Source organism: Coregonus lavaretus (assembly GCF_964263955.1).
Source record: "Coregonus lavaretus genome assembly, contig: HAP1_SCAFFOLD_2612, whole genome shotgun sequence".
Classification (NCBI taxonomy): domain Eukaryota; kingdom Metazoa; phylum Chordata; class Actinopteri; order Salmoniformes; family Salmonidae; genus Coregonus; species Coregonus lavaretus.
The window spans coordinates 36,426-61,324 of NW_028162339.1; the positions used below are offsets into that span (position 1 = coordinate 36,426).

General features: G+C 43.5%; 1 protein-coding gene across 2 annotated transcripts in view; it reads right to left on the reverse strand.

Annotated features, from left to right (window-relative positions):
- Positions 1-2,364: 2,364 nt before the first annotated feature.
- Positions 2,365-24,899, reverse strand: part of LOC311119343 (uncharacterized protein) — a 28,272-nt gene continuing 5,737 nt past the window's right edge. The window contains exons 8-10 of one of the 2 annotated variants that reach the window (XM_084194064.1): positions 19,085-19,375; positions 17,753-17,844; positions 2,365-3,778 (exon numbers count right to left, since the gene is read on the reverse strand). In XM_084194064.1, coding sequence (XP_084050190.1) covers positions 17,792-17,844; positions 19,085-19,375 — 344 coding nt within the window. In that variant the 3' untranslated portion in view covers positions 2,365-3,778; positions 17,753-17,791. Of the gene's footprint in view, positions 3,779-17,752; positions 17,845-19,084; positions 19,379-24,899 lie in introns of both variants that reach the window. The other variant, XM_084194063.1, reaches the window with a different exon arrangement.

The window sequence follows — 24,899 nt, forward strand, 5'->3', positions numbered from 1 at the left end:
TCCATAGACAAACATTGGCAGTAGAATGACCTTAATGAAGAGATCAGTGACTTTCAACGTGGCACCATCATAGGATGCCACCTTTCCAACAAGTCAGTTTGTGACATTTCTACCCTGCTAAAGCTGTCCCAGTCAACTGTAAGTGTTGTTATTGTGAAGTGGAAACGTCTAGGAACAACAGCGGTTCAGCCGCGAATGGTAGGCTACACAAGCTCACAGAATGGGACCGCCGAGTGCTGAAGCGTGTAGCGCGTAAAAATCGTCTGTCCTCGGTTGCAACACTCACTACCGAGTTCCAAACTGGCTCTGGATGCAACATCAGCACAAGAACTGTTCATCGGGAGCTTCATGAAAATGGGTTTCCATGGCCGAGCAGCCACACACAAGCCTAAGATCACCGATCACCATGCGCAATGCCAAGCGTCAGCTGGAGTGGTGTAAAGCTCACCGCCATTGGACACTGGAGCAGTGGAAACGCATTCTCTGGAGTGATGAATCACGCTTCACCATCAGGCAGTCCAACGGACAAATCTGGGCTTGGCGGATGCCAGGAGAACGGTACCTGCCTGAATGTATAGTGCCAACTGTAATGTTTGGTGGAGGCGGAATAATGGTCTGGGGCTGTTTTTCATGGTTCGGCCTAGGCCCCTTAGTTCCAGAGAAGGGGCATTTTAATGCTACAGCATACAATGACATTCTAGACGATTCTGTGCTTCCAACTTTGTGGCAACAGTTTGGGGAAGGCCCTTTCCTGTTTCAGCATGACAATGCCCCATGCACAAAGCAAGGTCCATACTGAAATATGTCGAGATTGGTGTGGAAGAACTTGACTGGCCTGCACAGAGCCCTGACATCAACCCCATCGAACACCTTTGGGATGAATTGGAATGCCGACTGCGAGCAAGGCCTAATCGCCCAACATCAGTGCCCGACCTCACTAATGCTCTTGTGGCTGAATGGAAGCAAGTCCCCGCAGCAATGTTCCAACATCTAGGGGAAAGCCTTCCCAGAAGAGTGGAGGCTGTTATAGCAGCAAAGGGGGGACCAACTCAATATTAATGCCCATGATTTTGGAATGAGATATTCGACGAGCAGGTGTCCACATACTGTTGGTCATGTAGTGTATGTTTAGAAGGTCCAATTTACCAGGTTCTGAACATGCAGAAGTTCTAGAGGCCACATTCTTGCCCTGATCACCTCTGATAACCCCCCTCCACATCCTCAGAATAGCACCCAGAAAGAGGGTTCACCATAACCACTTTCTCTTTGCTTTCACACTTTGACGCTAGCATCCTAATCATCCGGCCCGCCTGTAAAAATACACAGCGTATAAATAGGGGATACCAAGAAGGATCCTAATACATTTGGATCCGGTTCAGTTCAGGGAGAGGATGGGAGGAGGAGGGTAGTATTCTGCCTCCTTTAGCTGGTTGGCGCGAGGCCCCCATGACTGTGGTCAGGTTTGAAGGGTATGAGCCTCCATTCCAGTGCCTCTCCTGCCGTCACTACCTCACCACAAGGCCCCACGCAGCATTTCAGCTCTTAATGGTGGATTAAGATGTAAAAACCACCCGATTGGTCCGCTGGTGTTATCACCTGGCGTTATCACTAGGCAGAACAGGACAGAAGCCCTGGAGACAAGCTTCATATAGCACCTGGAACAGGCCCAAAAACTAGGCACTAGATGGGTGGTACTATAACTACATTATATAAGATTTAAAAAATTATTTATGATCACGATACAGTCATTTATGGTCATAAGGTAAGCATTAATGCACAACAGACTGCATTGTCAGGGAATAACCGTACACCTCCAGCGGTGTGAGAAGGCATACGGCCGAAGGAGTTCACACTGAAGGAGTTTAGATGGAGTGCTAGATAGTCTACAAACACAATGTCATCGTCAATCCATGTTCCAAGGCTATATTCAAGGTCTAATTAGCGGTGATAATGAGCTAGCTATTGAACGCCAGACCAGCTAAAAGAGCCCTGCTAGAGACTTGAAGGAGTGCTGCACTGCAGTCCCAGGAATGTGTGTGGCACAGTGTCAGGGAATTCCTGTCTTTTAACGCTGTCATTTTGAAGCGAATGCATTTTCACCTGTAGCCCGTGTTTACACTTACCATAATATGACCGGCTGGACCGGAGGCGGGCAGCTGGACAGTTGGCCAGTCAGCAAGAAGAAATTACATGTTTGAGACTAGGGGCACTTCGTTACAATGACGGCTATTTTGAAAGGTTTGCTGACAAAAAAAAAATCCCCCTGAAAAATCTGTGAGAAGGAAGTGCTGTCTCCACCTTTTAGAAATACAACAACTAAATGCTGCCAATGTTTTTGATATATTTATTTAAATGTACAAACATGAGAAACAGGTATTCTACACAGAGCATTAAAGGAATTATTTATGGAAACATCTTCTAGACTACTTTGCTTTTTACATGTTTTCTTTGGGTCAAGATTTGAGACTTGATGCATGAAAAAAAGGAGGTATAATATGAAACACTACATTGGGATGTTTGTGAATGAGTGTGTAGAAAGAGGATCAACTATCCTGTAAAGGAAACAGTTTGTATCCCACCTCTCCCAGCTGTTATCACGGTATCTAGCCCTGGCGGACCTTTCCTTTTATTTGTCCTGTTTTACTGGATGTAAATTATAGCATATCTGCTATTATTAGCATTAGCATTCTCCACAGCAATCCACCCATAAGCCTTTTAGGATTTCTTCTTGGATGGAGATGCAGTGGATTGGCCCGATAGCCTGGTTTCTCATTCATGAGGGTAATAACAGGTGGCCTCGCAGGGTCCAGTTTACTGTAGGTGGGGACCAGTGCTGCTTTCAGCAGGGCACAACATTGTGAAACGTTCAGATAGAAGTATATTGTGCAGAACAAGCATGCCTCTCTGACATGCGGAATCAGGAATAACGTCAGCTCTAATCATGACATTTCTATCTGCAACGTTGGCCCAGCTCACATGAGGGGTAGAATATTAATAAAACACTCGCTTCAAGCTGAGTAGGACTTTGATGGCCCAATAACAGAAATATTGTGACACATTCACTACATTTATGTAGCGACTGACATCAAAAGAGCCAAAAAGGATGCAATCAAGTCCATGCAAATAAAATGTACAGAACATGACGATGGAAGTATTGCCGGTTTTTCAAAATGACAAATGAATTGACAATATAGATTGAGGGTGAGAGGGAATGTGAAGAATCTGCATAAAGATTTGAAACTGATCTCCCCAAAAAAATTATCTTGGAAACAGAGATATTAACAATTGAAAGTTCATACATGACCTCATATCTCGTATGACTTCATATAAATATATAATGCACGCTCTAGAATGCCCTTCAAGCCAATCAGAAATGAGTATTCAACAATGCCATGGAATAAATCCTAAGTAAATCAGAATAACAACATGAATACATCCTGACAGCTACTCTTCCTTAAAGACATAATACCTATCTAAACTATATACACACAAGATGAATTAATCAAAATTAGGCCTATTCACTCCTAAGGCTATGATGACAAAAATACAGTATAATAAAATGTAAGTACCAGAATATAAAGATAGCATTTGTGAAAGTTAACTTAGCATATCCATAGGTTATCCTGAGATTTAAAAGACAACGATAGTTAACAAATGGTTTATTGACAGAGAAAACATCAACTTAATCAGCTAGCCTATATAATATGAATTGAATGAAATACTTTGTTTTCAGGCGTTTCCGATGAGTTTACCTTTTACTTCACGTTTTTTCTTCAGTCTAAAAAACACAAAGAAAACAACGTGGAAGTCAGCAACAGAAGTCAGTGAGACACTCATGATTCAAATGATTCATTTTGTTGTGCAGAACAGTTACTCATCTGAAACGCACTTAGCTTCAACCTTTGCTAATCTTGCTTTGTAATCGATGGGCCGTCACGATGGGGAGATCTAACTCCCTCTTTATCACTGGGCTACCTTTCTCCATCTATATTTCTACCTGGCTGGATTTTCCTGGAAAGTTGTGTCCTTAGTCATCCTGTGACACCATAATCCTGGCTCTCCTCACCTGTAACCCCCTGCCGTACCTTCTGCTTTGACCATGTTTATGTGGCCTCTGACATGACCCTTGACCCCTGTGCTGAAACAGCTGTTTGAGGGACAGGATACCTGACATGCCCCACCCCCCCTCCCTCCCTCCCCCTCATCAAAAAACTCTATTGAAGTGATTTATGATAACCCTTTTATGGATTCTCCGAACTGGTTTATGCCCCCTAGGTGTGAAGACTGTGGAGTTGAGGTGGTTCAACCCCTTAAAAATTCATAGATGACTTAGCCTAGATTAACTTTTAGATTGACAAAAAGCTGCGTGTACGGATTTCATACATAAAACACCTACATACCCAAATAAGAATTGAAGTAAGCTAACAGGTGTTTATTGGGTATGGATGGAGTGCACTCTATATAGTAAATGCACAAATAAATTAAACCGACCATGCTGTATGAGTATCTCATCCTTACAGTTCTTATATCCTGCCGTTGCACTTTCAAACGTGACCCCCGTTAATCTCAAATGCATGCAATAAAAAGGAGACCAGGTAACAGAGAACAGCTTATGTGATTACTAAGGGTCTGTTTGCATATTGCAGAGCTTATGTGATTACTAAGGGTCTGATTGCATATTGCAGGACAGGTGAGCTCTCGCACAGCTCTGTAGAGTGGCTGGGCTAAACTGAGCTAAAGTTGAGCCATATAGGAACAGATAGGGATCTGTGTGGAGAGGACCCCAGTTAGGCAGTTACTATAGTGAAGGAGAAACCTAGTCACTGAAAGACTTGACATTCCACTGGGGATTTAGTGACTCTGGGGAAAATGCTACTAAGGCTAACTTGAATCCAGCTAGAGACTACCACCTCCTCAATCTGGTCTCTGAACAAAAGAGCTCAAATGCTGGGTCACAAAAGTAGTGATTCCAATTGATTAGATTGCTCACATTGTAGTAAGGTCTATGGGTCAAGTGTTTGCACTGTAGTGGAGGAAGGTTTTCACCAATCATTTTGGTGATGGAAAGTAATACAGCAAAACCTCAACCGGTTTTCAGTCTCATTACCTACAACCTGCATAGACCTGTTTACTGCCTTCACCCCCTCTAAGAATGACAGGTGGAAACTAAGTGAAATCAGAAATACTTTCTGTCCTAAACTGACTATATACCTGTTTTATCATTGCTTTATGATATCACAGAGGGAATGTTTCAAACGTTACAATTTATCATCGCTCTTTCCCTCTCCTCTGGGCTTTTACAGCGTGCAGTAAAGCAGATCTGGCCTTCTGGAAACGACCACTCGTCATCACAACGGTCTGCTCTAAACTTCACACCTGTTCCATGCAGTCAATATTCCTACAAATAGAATATAAATGTAATTGTCCATTTTGTATGAAGACATTACCATAAAGACGTTTTTGGAAAGACTTATTTGATCTCCTGCTGATTTTGTACATTTGCCCACTGACAAAGAAATGATCAGTCTATAATTTTAATGGTAGGTTTATTTGAACAGTGAGAGACAGAATAACAACAAAAAAATCCAGAAAAACGCATGTCAAAAATGTTATTAATTGATTTGCATTTTAACGAGGGAAGTAAGTATTTGACCCCTCTGCAAAACATGACTTAGTACTTGGTGGCAAAACCCTTGTTGGCAATCACAGAGGTCAGACGTTTCTTGAAGTTGGCCACCAGGTTTGCACACATCTCAGGAGGGATTTTGTCCCACTGTGTTTTGGGTCATTGTCATGCTGGAATAACCATCCACGACCCATTTTCAATGCCCTGGCTGAGGGAAGGAGGTTCTCACCCAAGATTTGACGGTACATGGCCCCGTCCATCGTCCCTTTGATGCAGTGATGTTGTCCTGTCCCCTTAGCAGAAAAACACTCCCAAAGCATAATGTTTCTCTTTGGTCTTGGCCATGGTGGAGAGTTTGGAATCTGATAGATTGATTGCTTCTGTGGACAGGTGTCTTTTATACAGGTAACAAACTGAGATTAGGAGCACTCCCTTTAAGAGTGTGCTCCTAATCTCAGCTTTTTACCTGTATAAAAGACACCTGGGAGCCAGAAATCTTTCTGATTGAGAGGGGGTCAAATACTTATTTCCCTCATTAAAATGCAAAAATCAATTTATAACACTTTTGACATGTGTTTTTCTGGATTTTTTTGTTGTTATTCTGTCTCTCACTGTTCAAATAAACCTACCATTAAAATTATAGACTGATCGTTTCTTTGTCAGTGGGCAAACGTACAAAATCAGTAGGGGATCAAATACTTTTTTTCCCTCACTGTACCTATTAATATGGGCATGTAAAAACAGCAAAATAACACATAGGAGAAAATAACTGGGGAAGCAAAAACCTGTTTGATCTGATGGATTAACAACTGAAAGGTTAAGTGCTAAAAAGTTTAATAGCTATTCGTAATAGCTATTAGGTCAAAGCAACACAGCGATTTACTACAGATTTAGTATGCGGTTGTAAATATCAATGTGAAAGCTCACTGAGGACAAACACAACCACAAGTTCATTTTAAGGTAAGGTGTTTCTTCTAATGGGTTTATGTGCAATATAACCATAATACATTACATTTACAACAACAAAAGCCAAATTCATCATAGTCATGAATATGCACAGCCCTTCATCAACTTGTATTACTATTTCTCAACTAGTAATATTTCACTATCGAACATCTGGTAAAACATCTCAATTTTAAAATCACCATACACACACTTCAAAGTGTATCAATAGTAGCCGCAGTGTAACATTCTTAAAGCTTTCATTTAAAGTAAACTGTTCTTACACCTGGAGAGTGGGGAGAAAAGTTCCCCAACTGTGATGACTAACACACTGAAAGACACAGGCATATTAAGCAGTGGTGTGACTCGTCAGTTTGGGCCTGAGGAAGGAATGTTGGAGGTTGGAGCTGATGCCTGAGGCGATACCAGCAGGTGAATGTCCATCTTTCACCAAGTCTCTGATCACAGTAGCCCCGCCAGGCCCGGAGAGCAGGTCAGACCCAGGAGGAGTGGACAGGAATGCTAAAACAACCAAACATGTTGGATGGGGACACCGGCAGAAAATACACCAAGCAGAGGATGGTGACAGGTCTATCCCTTACATGCTACTGAAGTCACAGACTGTAACACATTGTGGGGTTGGACATAAAGCTGATATGGCTGCTGCTCCTCCCAAACAGTGAGCCACCAGCACAGAATCTGATCACATGGGGACTGTCAATGAGATCAGAATGACGACTGGTTTGGTACTATGACGTCAGTCCATCCAGAGATAGTAAGATAGTTGGAAATACCATGCTCTCTCTTGACTGACGTAGAGATTTGGTTATGGCTCATGAGAATAGAAATACCTTGTCAGGAACTAAGACTAAATCCATCCACAGTACCTATTGCTTTGTACATAGAAAGGTGACAGTATTTGTGAATGGGTGACATTCCTGACAGCTCACACACACGATGTGGAGAAGGCATCACCAGGGCCCAGTTTTTCAAAAGTTGTCTGAATTTCGCCTATCGGATAGGATTAAATGCATAGAAATAGAATGAATAAAACGGATGAATGATTGAGTTGAATGGGGACTCACATTCTATTCATTATATTTCTATGCATTTAATCGTATCCGATTGCCAAAATCCGGATAGATAACTTTTGAAAAACTGAGCCCAGGGGCTCTAGAGGAGCTGAAAGGATCGGCCACTTCCCTAATCCTGCGTTTGGCGGGCGGACTCCATTCCTCTGAGTTTATCTGGATAATCCTGCCCCAGGGGAATTCTGTTCCGTAAACAAAGCCTGACATTAGTTCTGCCGACTGCTAGAGACGTTCGACTAACTGCACCTCCCAACTCCCCACAAATGATTTTCTGAACTCTTAGTAGGTTCTCAAAGCACTGACTGTTTGCAAGACAACTGGAAGTGACAGAGGGTGTTTATCAGAGAAACTGTAAGGGTTTTGTTCAATGACTGGATCATTGTCCTTCATTGCTAGTCTAGGAGACTTGATTTAAACTTCAGAGTTTAGGTACAGATGTAGGATCTTAATTTGATCGCCCTGTTGCAGGAGGACATTTAAAACTCGTGGTCTATTTGAGGTTCAAAATGGCTTCTGAAGTTAGTCATTTTCCACGTTGAAATTTCAGACTTGATTTTCCCTTACGAAAAATGTATCTACCCCTACAAAAACGTTGATGAATTATAATCCACATAATAATTCACATTTCCTGTTGCAAACTGGCTCAAATTAAGATCTGCAATAGACTGCCTTTAGGCCTGGTCTCCTTTGTAAAGCTCAATGGAACATCCGGATGCAATAATAGAATAGAGTAGTAGCCTCTATCCCTAGGAATAGTGTCTGGGCAAAGTGGGCATCACATCATAGCACGCTACCAGATCACACACACAGTGTCCAGGGCTGCTGCTACCCGCAACGAAGATAGATGCTATCTGGAAAGCCCGTGTTGAACAACTGACCCCTATTTAGACAAGCTAAGCTACCAAGGTGTAAATACCATTTCCGTATAGCATATCAAACCTATAGCCATATTATTTTATTGCCATTGCCTTTCTATCATCTGCTTCCTTTGTTGACAGACAGGTATTATTATTATTATTATTCCATAGCGTGTAGCGGCTAAAGCGAAGTCGATAACGGTGTGTGTGTCACAGCACTTGGCAACCAGCTGTCTGCTGGCATAGCATGGCGGGAATACTAGAGAGAGAAGAAGGGCAAATGTGACCGCTACGGTGGAACTCTTGTGAAGAGTCTAAAACATAAACACTCAAAAGTTCAGAGGTCACCGTCCTCTGACGTCCATCAAATATGGGCTAGGTAGAGGGTATGGTGAACAGTGAAATTGTAAAAGGAAGCTCTTAAGAATTCTCTTCCTTTACCTGGTGTGTGTGTGTGTGTGGCATCTGTATGTTTATAGGTGCAGTATGCAGAAATCGCTCCGCCATTTCCTTGTTGCTAAAATTCTAATAGTTTGCCTAATTTCAGTTTATCTGACCAATCAAGCAAGAGAATCATTGTACCATTTAAACCGCTGTGAAATATCTTATAATTAACCAAAAATATGTTGCTGTTTGAAGCTGGTGTAATAAACTGAAACGTAAGAACGGGAAGCATAGAAATAACGCACCTAGAACAGATCTACCGCTTCTTAGACTTGAGAATGGCACATTTCTATGTGAATTTGGTCGGGTCGCCCAAAAAGTTACATATTGCAGCTTTAAGTGTGTGCAGGTCTAGATGTTCCTTGAGGACAATTCCCTCTACCTCAACCTCTGCATGGACCCGTCTCAGTGACCACTAAAGAATGTGGGTGTGTCTCCTAGGACACAGGGAGTACAGCACTCTCCTCCTTGTGGTCAGTGTATACCCTTTAATTAGGTTCCGCTGACCTCTGACCTTTTCACTTAGCTCCCATCGCGAAGGGTCACTGAAGGTCAAGGAACCCAAGCAGGAAGTTGGACCGACCCCACCTAGCGGTTTTGTGATGTGGAGACAAGTTCAGGAAGTGAACACGTGAGATGTGTGTGTGGTATTACACAAACGAGATCTGATCTCTGGACCAGATAGCAGTGGTAAACGCACTGCCGATATGACTAATGGGTTGTCGCATGGTTTCAGGTCACATAAAGGAGAGATACTTCCTTTCATAAAGAGGCACGGTATAGTGTGTAAAAATATCAGGGATCAGGGCTAGCAATACATACACAAATCAATGTCTCAATTATACTCCCTTGTATCCTACAGAAAGCTAATGAACAAGGCTAATCAGCTTACTACGCAACAAGAGTTTGATAGCAAGAAGAGGCTATATTTTAGGCGACTATATGACTATGGGAGAGAGAGAGAGAGAGAGAGAGAGAGAGAGAGAGAGAGGTTGGAGTTCCTTATTGGTTATAGATAGCTCTCAAGCATCTGTTGCCTTGACCCCATTTGTCAAGGTTTCGGCGTCTTCTATAAAGGCAAGCCATGACCGCATAATGGGGCTTGCTTTCAAAACAAGCTGCCTCTAAATTGTTTGGAAAGCAATCTAGGTTTCAACTAGCCTTGTCCTCTAGCACAGGCTACAAATGAAGGTTGTCGTGGGGTGAACAATGGTGGAGATCCAGAATAGTCAACGAGCCAAATGGTATCTAAACTAGCTAAGGGTTATCTCAATTTTGTCATTGATTAACTTGTATACTTAAGGTCGTTATAGCAAACAACTGCCACTAAATCAACTGGTTGAACTAGTAAATGTATTTCTCACTCAGTTATTGGATTTTTCACGAGTTGAATTTGACACCCAGGTTGCTCTGACCTCTGCCACAGGAAGTGATAAAGTGTTTCCATAGCGAGCAGCTAGCCAGCTACATTAGCTACATTCCACCCACACCAGTAGCTGTGTACTGTACTGTGAGATAGGGCTGCATACTAACGTTTAAATATAGTCATGGCTAAATATACTAATGTTTTAACTGAGTGTTTGTAAAAAAAAAAAAAAAAAAGAATAAAAGAAACAGGAAAAGGGAAAAAGGCTACGACAAGGTCACGACAGATGCAAAGCTAACAGGAAGCCTCGGGTGAATGTTTATAATGGATTAATTAACACATGTAAGTGACCCTCTTGTAAATTCACCTCTTGCGTTCTAAACACATTTAGATTGTCCGAAGTACACGACCTCGTCGCTTTATAAAAAGCCAAAAGGAAAAGACAGCTGGGTTGCGGTTGTAGGAAGTGCTTCTGTTTCTGCCTACCAACCAGAAGTGAATATACTCCCACGTGGAATATACATGTATATGTCAATAGCTCCACTGCTAGACCTATCCCGTTACAATCCAGCCTGGGTTAGCAGTACAAATAGAGGTAAACAAAGAAGGCGTGAGGATTTACAGAGAAATCCACCATCTGTGATGGATGTAGCACAGCAAATTCAACCAGTGGAGGCTGCTGAGGGGAGGACGGCTCAAAATAATGTCTGGAATGGAGTCAAAGGAATGGTATCAAACATGTGGTTTCCATGTGGTTTATAACATTCCAATGACTCAATTCCAGCCATATTATGAGCCGTCCTCCCCTCAGCAGCCTCCACTGACTTCAATGTAGGAGGGGACCCAGGCCAGTGTGTGTGCGTGCGTGCGTGAGCGCGTGCGTGCTGAGCCCAGCCAGCATAGGGCGTCTGAAGACCTTCTAACTCTTTATCTGAGCATCAAAGGGAACCTTTACTCTGCATCTCTCAACACACTGGCTGGGTAGAAACAAGGAGACAGGGAGGAAATTCAAGACCTTCTGTATGGGGCTGCTTTAAAGAAGTAGGGCACAAGGGATTAAAGAAGGGGTGTATGCAATGTTTAGGGTAATGTGTTTACAAAATTAGATGTGGGGTGTCGTTTGACAATGTCGTGTGATAAACAATGACTATCAACATTATCATTATGTGGTCTTTCAGTCAGTAATGGAATTTAGGGATTAAAAGTTGACATCATGTCAAACAAGATGCATACATTTCATTATCAAAGAAATGTCTTTTGACAGAACAACAGTGGCTAACAGTAGCATCCAGAGCCTGTATATAACAGTATCACATTAAAAAGCTAGACGCCAGAGACGCCATTTTGTCATAGGGCATTTGGGACCCTCAGACAGTTAGTACTATCAACACTGAAACCTGACTCCACCTTCAAACTTCGGTCACAAACAGCAGTCAGCCACCAACACAAACGTGTGTGTTTTAATCTAATTTAAAATACAAGTGTTTAATCTCATGGCTATATACTGTAATGACTAATAATTGTCAGGATAGAGGACTACTCATGCTATGTGAGCCACATAATACTAATCTAACATTATAAATATCAGTCTGTAGATAAATGCAGCTGTTGTCATATTACACGACCTGAGCTGAAAATAGATTATTGGTCTATTGTTTAATGATTCTCAGTGTGGAGCCCTGCACAATGTCTAACTCAGTTGGTGAGCCAGGGCGGAGGGTACACTGCTTATGTAATGGAGATGGTTTGGGGAATCAAACTTGTCTAATGAGTAACTTCCTGAGTCCTGAAGACTTATGTTAGCTCCCCAAGCGAATGCTTAGGCTTTTAGCTCAGTGGGCTAACATTGTTGTGTTGCGCAGGACACAAGAGGCAGATTTTAGATCAGCTGACACCAGCTGTTTCTGTCCTGGTTGTGTGTGTGTGTGTGTGTGTGTGTGTGTGTATGTATGTGTGTGTGTGTGTGTGTGTGTGTGTGTGTGTGTGTATGTGTATATGCCTTTCCACCAATCCCTCCCTGTGATAAACCATAAACCCAGTCAGGTGACATGACAGAGCCCTGTCATCTCAGTCACTACATCAAAACCCATACATGCAGGAAACACCACCCAGCAGCACCCAGCCACTGTTATTACTGAGCCCAGGCCCCCTCTCACACCCAGCCACTGTTATTACTGCGCCCAGGCCCCCTCTCACACCCAGCCACTGTTATTACTGAGCCCAGGCCCCCTCTCACACCCAGCCACTGTTATTACTGAGCCCAGGCCCCCTCTCACACCCAGCCACTGTTATTACTGAGCCCAGGCCCCCTCTCACACCCAGCCACTGTTATTACTGAGCCCAGGCCCCCTCTCACACCCAGCCACTGTTATTACTGAGCCCCCCTCTCACACCCAGCCACTGTTATTACTGAGCCCAGGCCCCCTCTCACACCTACGCCACTGTTATTACTGAGCCCAGGCCCCCTCTCACACCCAGCCACTGTTATTACTGAGCCCAGGCCCTCTCTCACACCCAGCCACTGTTATTACTGAGCCCAGGCCCCCTCTCACACCCAGCCACTGTTATTACTGAGCCCAGGCCCCCTCTCACACCTACGCCACTGTTATTACTGAGCCCAGGCCCCCTCTCACACCCAGCCACTGTTATTACTGAGCCCAGGCCCTCTCTCACACCCAGCCACTGTTATTACTGAGCCCAGGCCCCCTCTCACACCCAGCCACTGTTATTACTGAGCCCAGGCCCCCTCTCACACCCAGCCACTGTTATTACTGAGCCCAGGCCCCCTCTCACACCCAGCCACTGTTATTACTGAGCCCAGGCCCCCTCTCACACCCAGCCACTGTTATTACTGAGCCCAGGCCCCCTCTCACACCCAGCCACTGTTATTACTGAGCCCCCCTCTCACACCCAGCCACTGTTATTACTGAGCCCAGGCCCCCTCTCACACCTACGCCACTGTTATCCTGCCATAGATCCATTGGGACGTCCAAAATGGTAGTCTCAAACCCCAAAATTGAGATCTGGTTTCTTTTTTATTACTGGGGACAGCAATGCCACTACATAAACAAGAAAATGATTTATTTTGGGGTAGATGAATGACAAATATATCTAAGCACAATGAGATAAGATAATCTGACCCTTGACCTCTGACTCTACACAGCCTTGCCCTGTCTTTGAACCTGTGTGTCCAATCACATCGAACGAAAGCCCCTATCGGCCAATAAAATAGCCCACACTAATTACTAGCTAGGCTTGTCCACATTCTCTCCCCTCTCTTTGGACCGGCGGGCTATTCCAGAGTCAAATTTATGATAACCCCCGTTCCCCCCGACAGCAGTGGAAATGTTTTCCTCCAACGTGGGCTGACGGACATGAAAGAAAACCCCTGATTGGAAAATAACACAGCCGGCCTAACCAGCTAATTATGCTGTTTTATGAGCTGTCAGGTCATATCCATTATCTCCCCTGGATGGGGGAGGCAAGAGGCCTTTCAACTTCAGCTTGCTCATCACTACCTAAACCAGGTGGAAGGAAGAAAGGAGTGGTTGTTTCTAGCTTTTCTCTTTCTTTCTTGGCTCCTTTTTTACAAGGTCGATTCAGTCTGTTTTCTCTGTATGTAAAGCACAGAATAGACAGCTTTTCTTATTGTGTATGAGCAAGGCCGACCTTGCCTTCCAAGAAGGGCCTTTTTTCCTCATGCTGAATGTGAAATCCACAGCTGAATCTACTGTATTATCGATCCTCTTTTCCACTGTATTTAGAATAAAGAGTTAATAACTACAATTCAACAGTGAGAATAATAGGCTATCGTCTTAGAAAACAAGGTGCTATCTAGAACCTTAAAGGGTTCTTCGGATGTCCCCATAGGACAGGGGTGTCAAACTCATTCCATGGAGGGCCTAGTGTCTGCTGGTTTTTGGTTTTTCCTTTCAGTTAAGACCTAGACAACCAGGTGAGGGGAGTTCCTTACTAATCAGTGACCTTAATTCATCAATCAAGGACAAGGGAGGAGTGAAAACCCGCAGACACTCGGCCCTCCGTGGAATGAGTTTGACACGTGCCATAGGAGAACCCTTTGAAGAACCCTTTTTGGTTCCAGGTATAATCCTTTTGTGTTCCATGTAAAACCTTACATGGAACCCAAAAGGGTTCTACCTAAAACCAAAAAGGGTGCTCCTATGGGGACAGCCGAAGAACCCTTTTGGAACCCTTTTTTCTAAGAGTGTAACTACCAAGCCTATCAATGGGAATACTTGCTTTCCTATGCTGACATCTAAATAATGTTGCTGTAGTTACCGTGATCAAATATCACTCCCCCAGTGTGAAACTCTACACCATATCAATAACCTGCTGCTAGAAGGTAGCCCTGGTAGACTCAGCTCTCACTGTTTGTGTAAGTCATACAAAAGTTCTGGAAGGCAATGGTATAGGAGCAATTACGTAGCACAATCTCCAGGAACTATAATGTTACACGGTGTGTATATGTGATTATAAATGATTGTGACATAGGTAAATAGAAACTAGCATAAAACATGTCATTTTAACACTTGTATTTTGCTACATTACACATGTAGGATTATTAACGTCATCATATATTATCTATGGTTAGTTATTCTCCATCTACATGGTCTACTCTGTCTCCAACGATCCTGTTAAATACATCTGTAAATAAATCACGTGTCAAATGGATCCAACCTCCCGAGTGGCGCAGTGGTCTAAGGCACTGCATCGCAGTGCTAGCTGTGCCACTAGAGATCCTGGTTTGAATCCAGGCTCTGCTGTAGCCGGCCGCAACCGGGAGACCAATGGGGCGGCGCACAATTGGCCCAGCGTCGTCCAGGGTAGGGGAGGGAATGGCCGGCAGGGAGGTAGCTCAGTTGGTAGAGCATGGCGTTTGCAACGCCAGGGTTGTGGGTTCGATTCCCACGGGGGGCCAGTATGAAAATAAAAAAGAATAATGTATGCACTAACTGTAAGTTGCTCTGGATAAGAGCGTCTGCTAAATGACGTAAATGTAAATGTAATGTAGGTGGTATGGGGCCTCCTGTACTGTAAAAGACTCTGGACCAAGGTAGTCATTTCTTCAGAGAGTGGCTCTGTCTGGACCAAGTATCCAATCCTCTAATGAACTAATTATGGCGGTCTGAAGACGACGATTGTAATTACATACACAGCCACAGCATAGCCACCTTATTTGAAGCTAGCAAGACTTTCTCTGATGTTTTCACCCACCTTAAAGATGGAGATTGGAGACACGTCAGTCATCTTTAAGAATGACTATGGTTACACTGTGCATATTTGTGTACATACGTAGTGTATACATGCATACCTGCATTATAAAAAACGGTGTTCATTAAAATGTATCCATTAGTCCACAGTCTCTCCTCTCCTCCTACTGACCCGCATCGGGCTGCCTTACAAATCCCCAGCCCTCTGATCCAGCCTTTCCTTAATACCAGACAGGACAGGTTTGTCAGGGGTGCTAGGCAGTAGCCTTCACTTCTAACTGCACTCTCCTACATGACCTAATTCATTATTCTATCAATTCAGTTTTATAAGACCTAATTCATTCTGTGGTAAATGTAGTTTTATAAGAGCTAATTCAAATCAAATCAAATCAAATTTTATTGGTCACATGCGCCGAATACAACAGGTGCAGACATTACAGTGAAATGCTTACTTACAGCCCTTAACCAACAGTGCATTTATTTTAAACAAAAAAAGTAAAAAAAAAATAAAAAAATAATAAAATAAAAAAGTGTTGAGAAAAAAAAAAGAGCAGAAGTAAAATAAAGTGACAGTAGGGAGGCTATATATACAGGGGGGTACCGTTGCAGAGTCAATGTGCGGGGGCACCGGCTAGTTGTAAATGTAGTTTTGTAAGACATAATTCATGATGCTGTAAATGCAGTTTTGTAAGACCTAATTCATGATGCTGTAAATATAGTTTTATAAGACCTAATTCATGATGCTGTGGTAAATGTAGTTTTATAAGAGCTAATTCATGATGCTGTAAATGTAGTTTTGTAAGACCTAATTCATGATGCTCTAAATGCAGGTTTGTAAGACCTAATTAATTCTGCTGTAAATGTAGTTTTATAAGACCTAATTCATTCTGCTGTAAATGTAGTTTTATAAGGGATGGTCACTAGACATCTTTCTACATTATGTGATTCTACTATACAGTATGAGGAAATGTCAACACTACAGGTCATCTTAAGGGTCACACAAAAAAGCGTGCCAAGCAAAACTACTGACAGAGCGATAGAGAAAGGGGGGAGGACGGACGAGAGGGGTGCGAACAAGTGAGGGATTGACAACCCAAGATGGACCTGAGATGCCAGGGATTTCTGGGGGGACTGCTTTTTTGTGATAAGGGACACAATCCGTGACTGTTAACACGATGCGTCTCGGCGGCAGGGCCTAAGATCTGGGCCTATCATCGTCTGTTAAGAGCGGGGTGGATTCCTCAGGTCTTCAAGGTCCAGGCCCTGGGCTGCAGCACTACACTGGCGGCAGGCTTCAGAGAGAAGAGGAACACAGGTGCAGTGGGCTATATTTATAACTTCCTGTCTGACTGACTGAGAGGACCCAAACTGCTGGGGTCTGTCTGAGGAATCTATCTAGAATGCCTGATCGAAATGAGATAAGAAGCAGAGGTATGAGCAGAAAAGGTATATGAGAGAGTATGAGTGGAAATCGGAAATGCATTGTTTTGCGGCAAGTGGGCAAGGAGATATTTTAGATGGTTGGGAGCTGTTTGGTAGATTGTGGAAGATATTTGATGCGCAAGTTGTGGTCGTTTCCATCTAACAGTACGACTTGTTCTTGTAGAGGCTAAATGACATCTGTCCAATAACTAAGTTAGAAAATTGCAGAGGTATAACAAATACGCCTACATATGTCCCCCTCACTCAACCAGGAGCCTATATAAATCCTCCCTACACAAGTAATTAAACTTTGATATATGCTGCAATATCTTATGACTGCCAATGGAGAATTGAGTCCAGATGCATCGACAACCACAAACATCCCTTCAAGGAATATATATATAAATCAATGTGGATTAGCCTCGTCAAGAAGATTTCGAAGATGGGAACCCATAATCTAATGCAGATAGATAACGACATGTTAATAACCAGCAGTACCGGTAGATTGGTGGTTATGACGTCCTATTTATACTGCAATGTTCATTCAGGGAGACCGGTTCAGTAACACTTCTGGCACTTCCAGCAAAAGTCGTTTGCGGCCTGCTGACCTGGCTGGGGCTGATCCGTTTACTAACACCTGAGCTGGGGAAGTGGTTCAGCAGCTGCAGGGGGAGGTTGGGGGGTGATTGGGGATCTAGGGGTTACGGTGGGGGTCCGATGGGGGCTGTCTGGGGGTCTGTTGGGGGCTAACTGGGGGTCCGATGTGGGCTTACCGTGGTTGTGAAGGGGCTGCAGATAAAGGAGGATCTCTTTTAGGCTGGGTTGTCCAGAGGAACCTCAGAGAAGCTGCTGGTAATGGCCCATCCTGAGACAGTGTGTGTGTGTGAGAGTAAGAGTGAGATAGAGTGAGAGTGAGAGACGAGAGAGAGAGAGAGAGAGAGAGAGAGAGAGAGAGAGAGAGAGAGAGAGAGAGAGAGAGAGAGAGAGAGAGAAGAGCAGAGAAACAACATAATGAGGAGACAGGACATAGATGAAGTGATGAACATGGGGAGTGTTAACCCTAGACCTATAGCTACATTTCACCATGGTTACAAAAGGATGCATGCTGATATAAGATACTTGTATCCCTGCACTCATACATTCCAGAAAATATTTGAGTAATGGCAGCAGACCTAAAGTCAGGATCCCTGCCAAAGTAGAACATTCATCCCTGCCAAAGTAGAACATTCAATACCGATGTGATGTGATGGGTAGAACATGTGTTCTGAATCATACACTGTAGAACCATCCGATAGTAGTGGGACTAAACAATGGAATATGTGTCCTATAGTCATACTTACGAGTGACCGTATAGCCACAGTTTACAAACATTCCATGCATTTTTGGACCTCTGAAAGACTGAAAGGCCAACTGGAGTTCTCTCTCGGATTGAGCTCTAGGACATCTCTTAGTAAAGGGGAAAGGTCAAATACACACATCTGCTGCTAACCATTGCCTGTCACTTGCAATGGCTTGACCATATAGTGATGCTTTTCACAAGACATTTAAAACTCACTCAAGCGTCCCAAGTGTGCATGAACCTATTTTCCACTGCTATGAGGAACGCCACAACTATTAACTGTCTTTTGCTTTAAACAACGACAGCTTGAACTAAATGTCCTGTTGAGTTGTTGGTTCAGTCTTCACCACACAATTATAGAAGAATTCTTCGCCCTAAGATATGGACATAGTCTGGGAGCTGTGGAGCTATCACCATCCTGTGTTAATTACATTCTCCCCAGGGGAGGCATGTTCAAGATATAGTAGAACATTTCTGTTCAACATTGTATCCCTGAGTCAATTACAGAGAAAGAGGAAGTGGATAAACCAATCTGTCTCGTTGTATTTTCAAACTACGCAAAGAAGCGAAGAGAGGTGTGGTTTGTTTAGCCCACTTTTTTTGAACGGCGAGGAACAACATGACATCAATAGCCATAGATACCATGACGTTAGAAGAAGATGTATAGAAATGTTCAACAGAAATGTGACTTCTCTTTTATCCCAACCCGTCAGAACGACACACACAGAGGATGGAGAGGTTGTAGCAGATATTGAACTATACAAACCTCTTGGTGTTGTTGTAGCGATCCTGGCTGTGGTGATGGTGTTGTTGTTGTTCTTGTTCTCGTTGGCCTCCACTGACTCCACTGAGGTCTTGTTGGAGACAGTGTTCTCGTCGTCAGTCTCCCCCACTGGGGCCTCAGGGGCCACAACTCCAGGGGCCCCAGCGGCCACAACTCCCGGGGCCCCAGCGGCCACAACTCCAGGGGCCCCAGCGGCCACATCTCCAGGGGCCACAGCATCAGGTTTGTCCACAGGGCTGGCAGGTGGAGGGTGGTCAGAGCTTTTCTCACTATCTGCTGCGGAGGGAGTACAGAGCTAATCATGTCAGTGTCTAACATATTGGAAGATATCAAGTCCATCCATGCTCAGTTAGGCATTCAGATGATTCATCACATGATTTTTGGACAAAAAGATGTGTAATGTATATATTGTACAAGAATTGCAGCCTAGGTAAACAAATCCAGTCAAATTATACACACAATATGTCAGAATAGCTTGACACAGCACATTTCAACACCACACAATTGCATATACCTGTAGTTAACACATTTTATTTATTATTATTATGAGTCATTTAGCAGACGCTCTTATCCAGAGCGACTTACAGGAGCAATTAGGGTTAAGTGCCTTGCTCAAGGGCACATCAGCAGATTTTTCACCTAGTCGGCTCGGGGATTAGAACCAGCGACCTTTCGGATACTGGCACAACGCTCTTAACCACTAAGCTACCTGCCACCCCCATTTTCACCCAATTCCCACCTAAGAAAGGCATATTTACCTTGCTCTGCAACACTGTGCTTTGTCATTACCCCTAAGCATTACTATAATGACAGCATTTCCTATCTGAGTCTCCTGCCCTGCAGTGTTTCTCTTTCTGTTCCTACAAGACTGTTTTCTGCCCAATTTGACTGTTGGGGGATTTCTCCTCTACTAAACCAGCTGATCCAGGCCAGAGCCAGGCCTCTGGTTGGTCGCCTAACGAGGTCCTGATTACTGACCAGGCCTGGCTGGGAGAGCAGCGCCACACAGCTGGTTAAGAGCTGTGGGAAAGTATGGCCGCCTCATTATTATCTTACCCAAGGTGATGGGGGGGCTGAGGGGGCAAGTAGGCTAGGAGGCTTGGGGGGGGGGTGGGGGTAACACCACTGCTGTTCTGGACAGGACATATCTGTAAACCGCTATCTGTTAACCACTATTGCTACCTCTGGCTACTGTGTGTGTGTGTACACGTTTTCCTACCTTATCAGGACCACAATGTCCTGACAAGTCATCACAATGTGCTGACAAGGTAGGTAAACAAGACACATTTTGAAAAATCAGGACTTTTTTCATGTCCTGAATTTGTTAAATGTTATTTTTGGCTTAAAGGTTAGGTTTAGAGTTTGGGGTTAAGGTTAGGTTTAGGAAAATAGGGAATACATTTTTACTCCCCAAAATGTCCTGAAAATGCATGAAAACAAAGCTGTGTGTGTGTGTGTCTCTCTGACGGTCAGCCCCCCACCGCACCACTCAGTGTCTGGTTGCTAACGCTAATCCCCATCATTAGTTCAGTTTCTCCCAGGCCCCCCTGACTCACTCAAAGCCAACACGCTATTTTACTGTCCAAGGGAATGTGGGAATGGAGAGTGAGATCTGTAATTAACCTTGATGAGGGCTAATCAGTCTCTGGGACCAGACTCAATAATTGAGAAAAGAAAGTGTCATGGTCGGTCGCCGGAGCAGTTGGTAGAGATTAAGGTTATGTTTCAGGTCAGGACATCCCTCACAGCTGGAGCCAAAGCTAAGAAGGAGAGAGCGACTGGCAGAGGTACAAGTTGAGAGTAGCTGACTAATTAGTGCGGCCAGGGCATTGATCTCTGCGTGCTAGCTAGGATGAATGATAATGTTAGGGTTTTTGGTTAAGGGCTTGTAAGTAAGCATTTCACTGTAAGGTCTACACCTGTTGTATTCGGCGCATGTGACAAATACAATTTGATTTCATTTGATTTCTTACAACATCAAACCAAGTACATATTTACAAAAACATAATCTAACCCTTACATCATGGTACTGAGAAACAATACTACAAAGTCGAAGTCGACCAAATCGATCAGCTGTTGGACATGTAGGACATTTTGGTCAAGCCAAACCACAAAAAGGAACACAAATACATAAACAGAGGACCAACAACAACCCAGATATTTAAAAAGGGCTTTCTCTCCACACCTCTAGTAAAGGAGACTGACTGCACTGCAAGCATCTTGGCACTGACCCATAAAGACCACAGAGGTAATAGAGACCATGTCGAAGTGTGTGGCTGTGGGCCTTTGTGTTTGAGCGCGTTTGGTGTGTGTGTGTGTGTGTGTGTGTGCGTACTTCATTCTAATGGAGTTCTCATTACTCTGCTTCATTCACATGAAGAGTCTTTCCATTTTGTCCATATCAAACCCAGTACTAGTGACAGTTGTCTTATCATTTTTAACAGACTGACTTTAAGTCATGGGGTAGCAGTATGCTGTTACAACAGTGGAATTCACACCTCCCCAGACCATAGTTTTATTTGTTTGACTTGTATCTCTTCTGGAAAGAGCACAGAAAATAGTTAAGTTGAAAGGTTGTGGCCGGAAGAGCTGAAAAAGTAGTAGATGTCTGTTGCCACTGAGGTGTATCAAAACAGCAGTCAAAAATGATGTGCACCTGTAGAATCCTATTACCAGCTTAGCTGTCTGTCTGAGAAGCCATCATTTTGTCAATGCAACGTCTTGAGTTGATGATTTTGAAAAAGGAGAGGATAAAACTATTTGAAGGATAGTAACTTTTAAATGCTGCAATCAAAACTGACCAATTCCACAAAGTATGGCCCAGGGCAGAGAGAGAAAGAAAGACAAGCTCAGACATGACAGTCACAAAGCCTGGGAAGACCCATTCCAATCACTTTCAACCTGAATGAAATGTCAAAGGAAGGACTATCACAGATTGAGAATGAATTAAACAGCTAATGCTACATGACGTTCCCTTCTCCCACTAGAACTGTTGATGTTTTCATTATTTCACAATGTGTGTTTTATTACACAGGTGTCTGAGGCCTGACATCCAGGATTATTTAGCAGGGCTCTACAGTGAGACCATTTTACTCGCACATTTGGCTAAATATTTTCCTGTGCGATCTGGAATTTTAATTTAGGAACACCAGTGCACCTAGAAAAATGTAGGATTCTAGCTTTAATATCTCAAATATGTTTAATTGTGCTCCTAAATGGTCTTGCGGGCGTGCGCCTAGATTTTCAAAAAAAGGTCAGTGTAGAGCCCTATTTAGTACATTAACATGTTTACTTTGCAGATAAAATGGAGTTGAGGACGATACACTTGTTTGACAAGATAGCACTCTTGAAATAGATACGCTCACCCACAGCCAGCTGAGCAGCATATTAGAGCTGTGGGATTTTCTGATTGTATTTATTTTGTTGTTTACCCCTTTTTCGTGGTATCCAATTGGTAGTTACAGTCTTGTCCCATCGCTGCAACTCCCGTACTGAGAGGCGAAAGTCGAAAGTCGTGCGTCATCAGAACCCAGTCAAGCTGCACTGCTTCTTGACACAATGCCCGCTTAACCCGGAAGCCAGCCGCACCAATGTGTCGGAGGAAACACCTGGCGACCGTGTCAGCGTGCACTGCGTCCGGCCAGCCACAGGAGTCGCAAGTGCGCGATAGGACAAGAACATCCCTTCCCGCCAAACCCTCCCATAACCTGGACGACGCTGGGCCAATTGTACGCCGCCCCACGGGTCTCCCGGTCGGCTGCGACAGAGCCTGGACTCGAACCAGGATCTCTAGTGGCACAGCTAGCACTGCGATGCAGTGCCTTAGACCACTGCACCACTCGGGAGGCTGAGGTGTGGATTTTCTGATACAAAACGTGTCACTATTTTGAAACGTCTTCTGTTTAAATCACTGAGAATAATATACCGAAGTATAAAAGGTAATGTCTTATAACACAAGAACATATCAAGGGTAGCCTATACAATAGAAGCTGTAGTTACATATCCATCAAAGCCAATGAACAACTTGCTCTGTGATTTTTACTCTCCTGTTCATTCTCTAGGCTTTTGTTTCCATCCAGTGGCGGACGTTAGTACTGCACCTCACCACAGAGTAGGTTGGGTGCTGTCACTCAATGGAGCAAGATGGGACATTCCATTTTCTAGTGTCTCTAGTATTACATTCAAAATATTGAGCGCACTGGAATGCATGGGCAACTTCATGCTAATCATTTGACGTTTTGTAATAGTCCCAAATGCGTAAACCCTTCCTATCTGACACTCCAGAAAGGCTCAGTCAAACGCTTAACGCGTTGGCAAGAAATCTGATACTGTTTGAACCCAGGTCTGCTGCATCGACGTCAGTCTACTCCTTATATGGAGGTTATCACACTGAGATCAGACTTAAGTCACACACACACGTGTCATACAGTATATTCTCGCATATCAACCTCCACGAGTCATGCGGCTCTGGTTATTCAAAGTATTTCCTATGTATGATCTGACACCTGGCAGAGTTTGCCTGGGGCGTGAGAAAACATTTTACAAATCAAATGTGTTATGAATGGTGACCATGGTGTCGCAAAGGAGTGGGCAATGAGAGCTGACCCACTGGGCAGTTCAACATCTAGTTTGATTTACAGTACATTTGGTTGAGTTGTTAACTAACGGGCATTCAACATGACCAAAAATTTCACCATCTCATTGGATTTAGGCTAAAAAGGTTAAAAAAATAAATTAAAATTCCCTTAAATTTATGACTTTTTTCTAATCAAATCAGTTTTCCAAGTTGATTCTAACAGTTTTTCCACCTGGAAACAATGTTGATTCAACCAGTTTTTGCCCAGTGGGGAAGCTCTTATCTATAATCACAACCAAAATGATTGGCACCCTTGATAAAGATGAGCAAAAAGACTGTATCAAATAAATACATTATGCTGAGCTATATTGTATGCTCAACGTTTTGGGGAAATTATATTATTTTATATTAATACAATTGCTCACAAAAAAAGTATTTTGTTTAACAGGTAATAAATAAAAAGGATAGGTGTCAAAAGTCCGGAGATGAGATGGCTACAGCAAATGTTTCGTTTTGTGGTCAATTAACCATTTCTTTGTGGATTTTGATGTGTGCTTGGGGTCATTTTCTTGCCAGAAGATCCACTTGTGGCAGAAGCAACCAGGTTTTTGACGAAGATGTTCTGTAACTTGGTAGAGTTCGTGATGCCATTGACCTTACCAAGGGCCCCAGGACCAGCAGCCCCACAACATCAAAGATCCACCACCATATCTTACAGTATGTATGAGGGGTTTTTTCTGCATATGCATCCTTCTTTCAAACGCCAAACCCATCACTGGTGTGCATGACCAAAGAGCTCTATTTTTGTCGAATTTGATCATAGCACCCGGTTCCAATCCAAGTGCCAATGCTGTTTAGCAAACACCAGGCGTTTACATTTGTTGGTTGATCAATAAAGGTGTTTTTATAAAGGCTCCTATTGGCATGGAGGTGGCGTCTATTTGTAGATTTGGTGTCTTGGTGACCCCAGGATGCGACCAAGTTCTGTAATTCTCCAACTATGACCCTTGGTCTTTACTTTGCCTCCCGAACCATCTTCCTCACTGTGATTGGGGACAACATACACTTGGGTCCTCTACCAGGCATGTTTACCACTGTTTTATACTTTGTAATTGTTGCCTTAAAAGTGGTAAGCAGTATATTTGTTAGTTTTTTTGCTTTTCCCCATGGTGATGGAGGACAAATGGATTTTACATGCGTGTTACCTTTTTGAACCCCAGT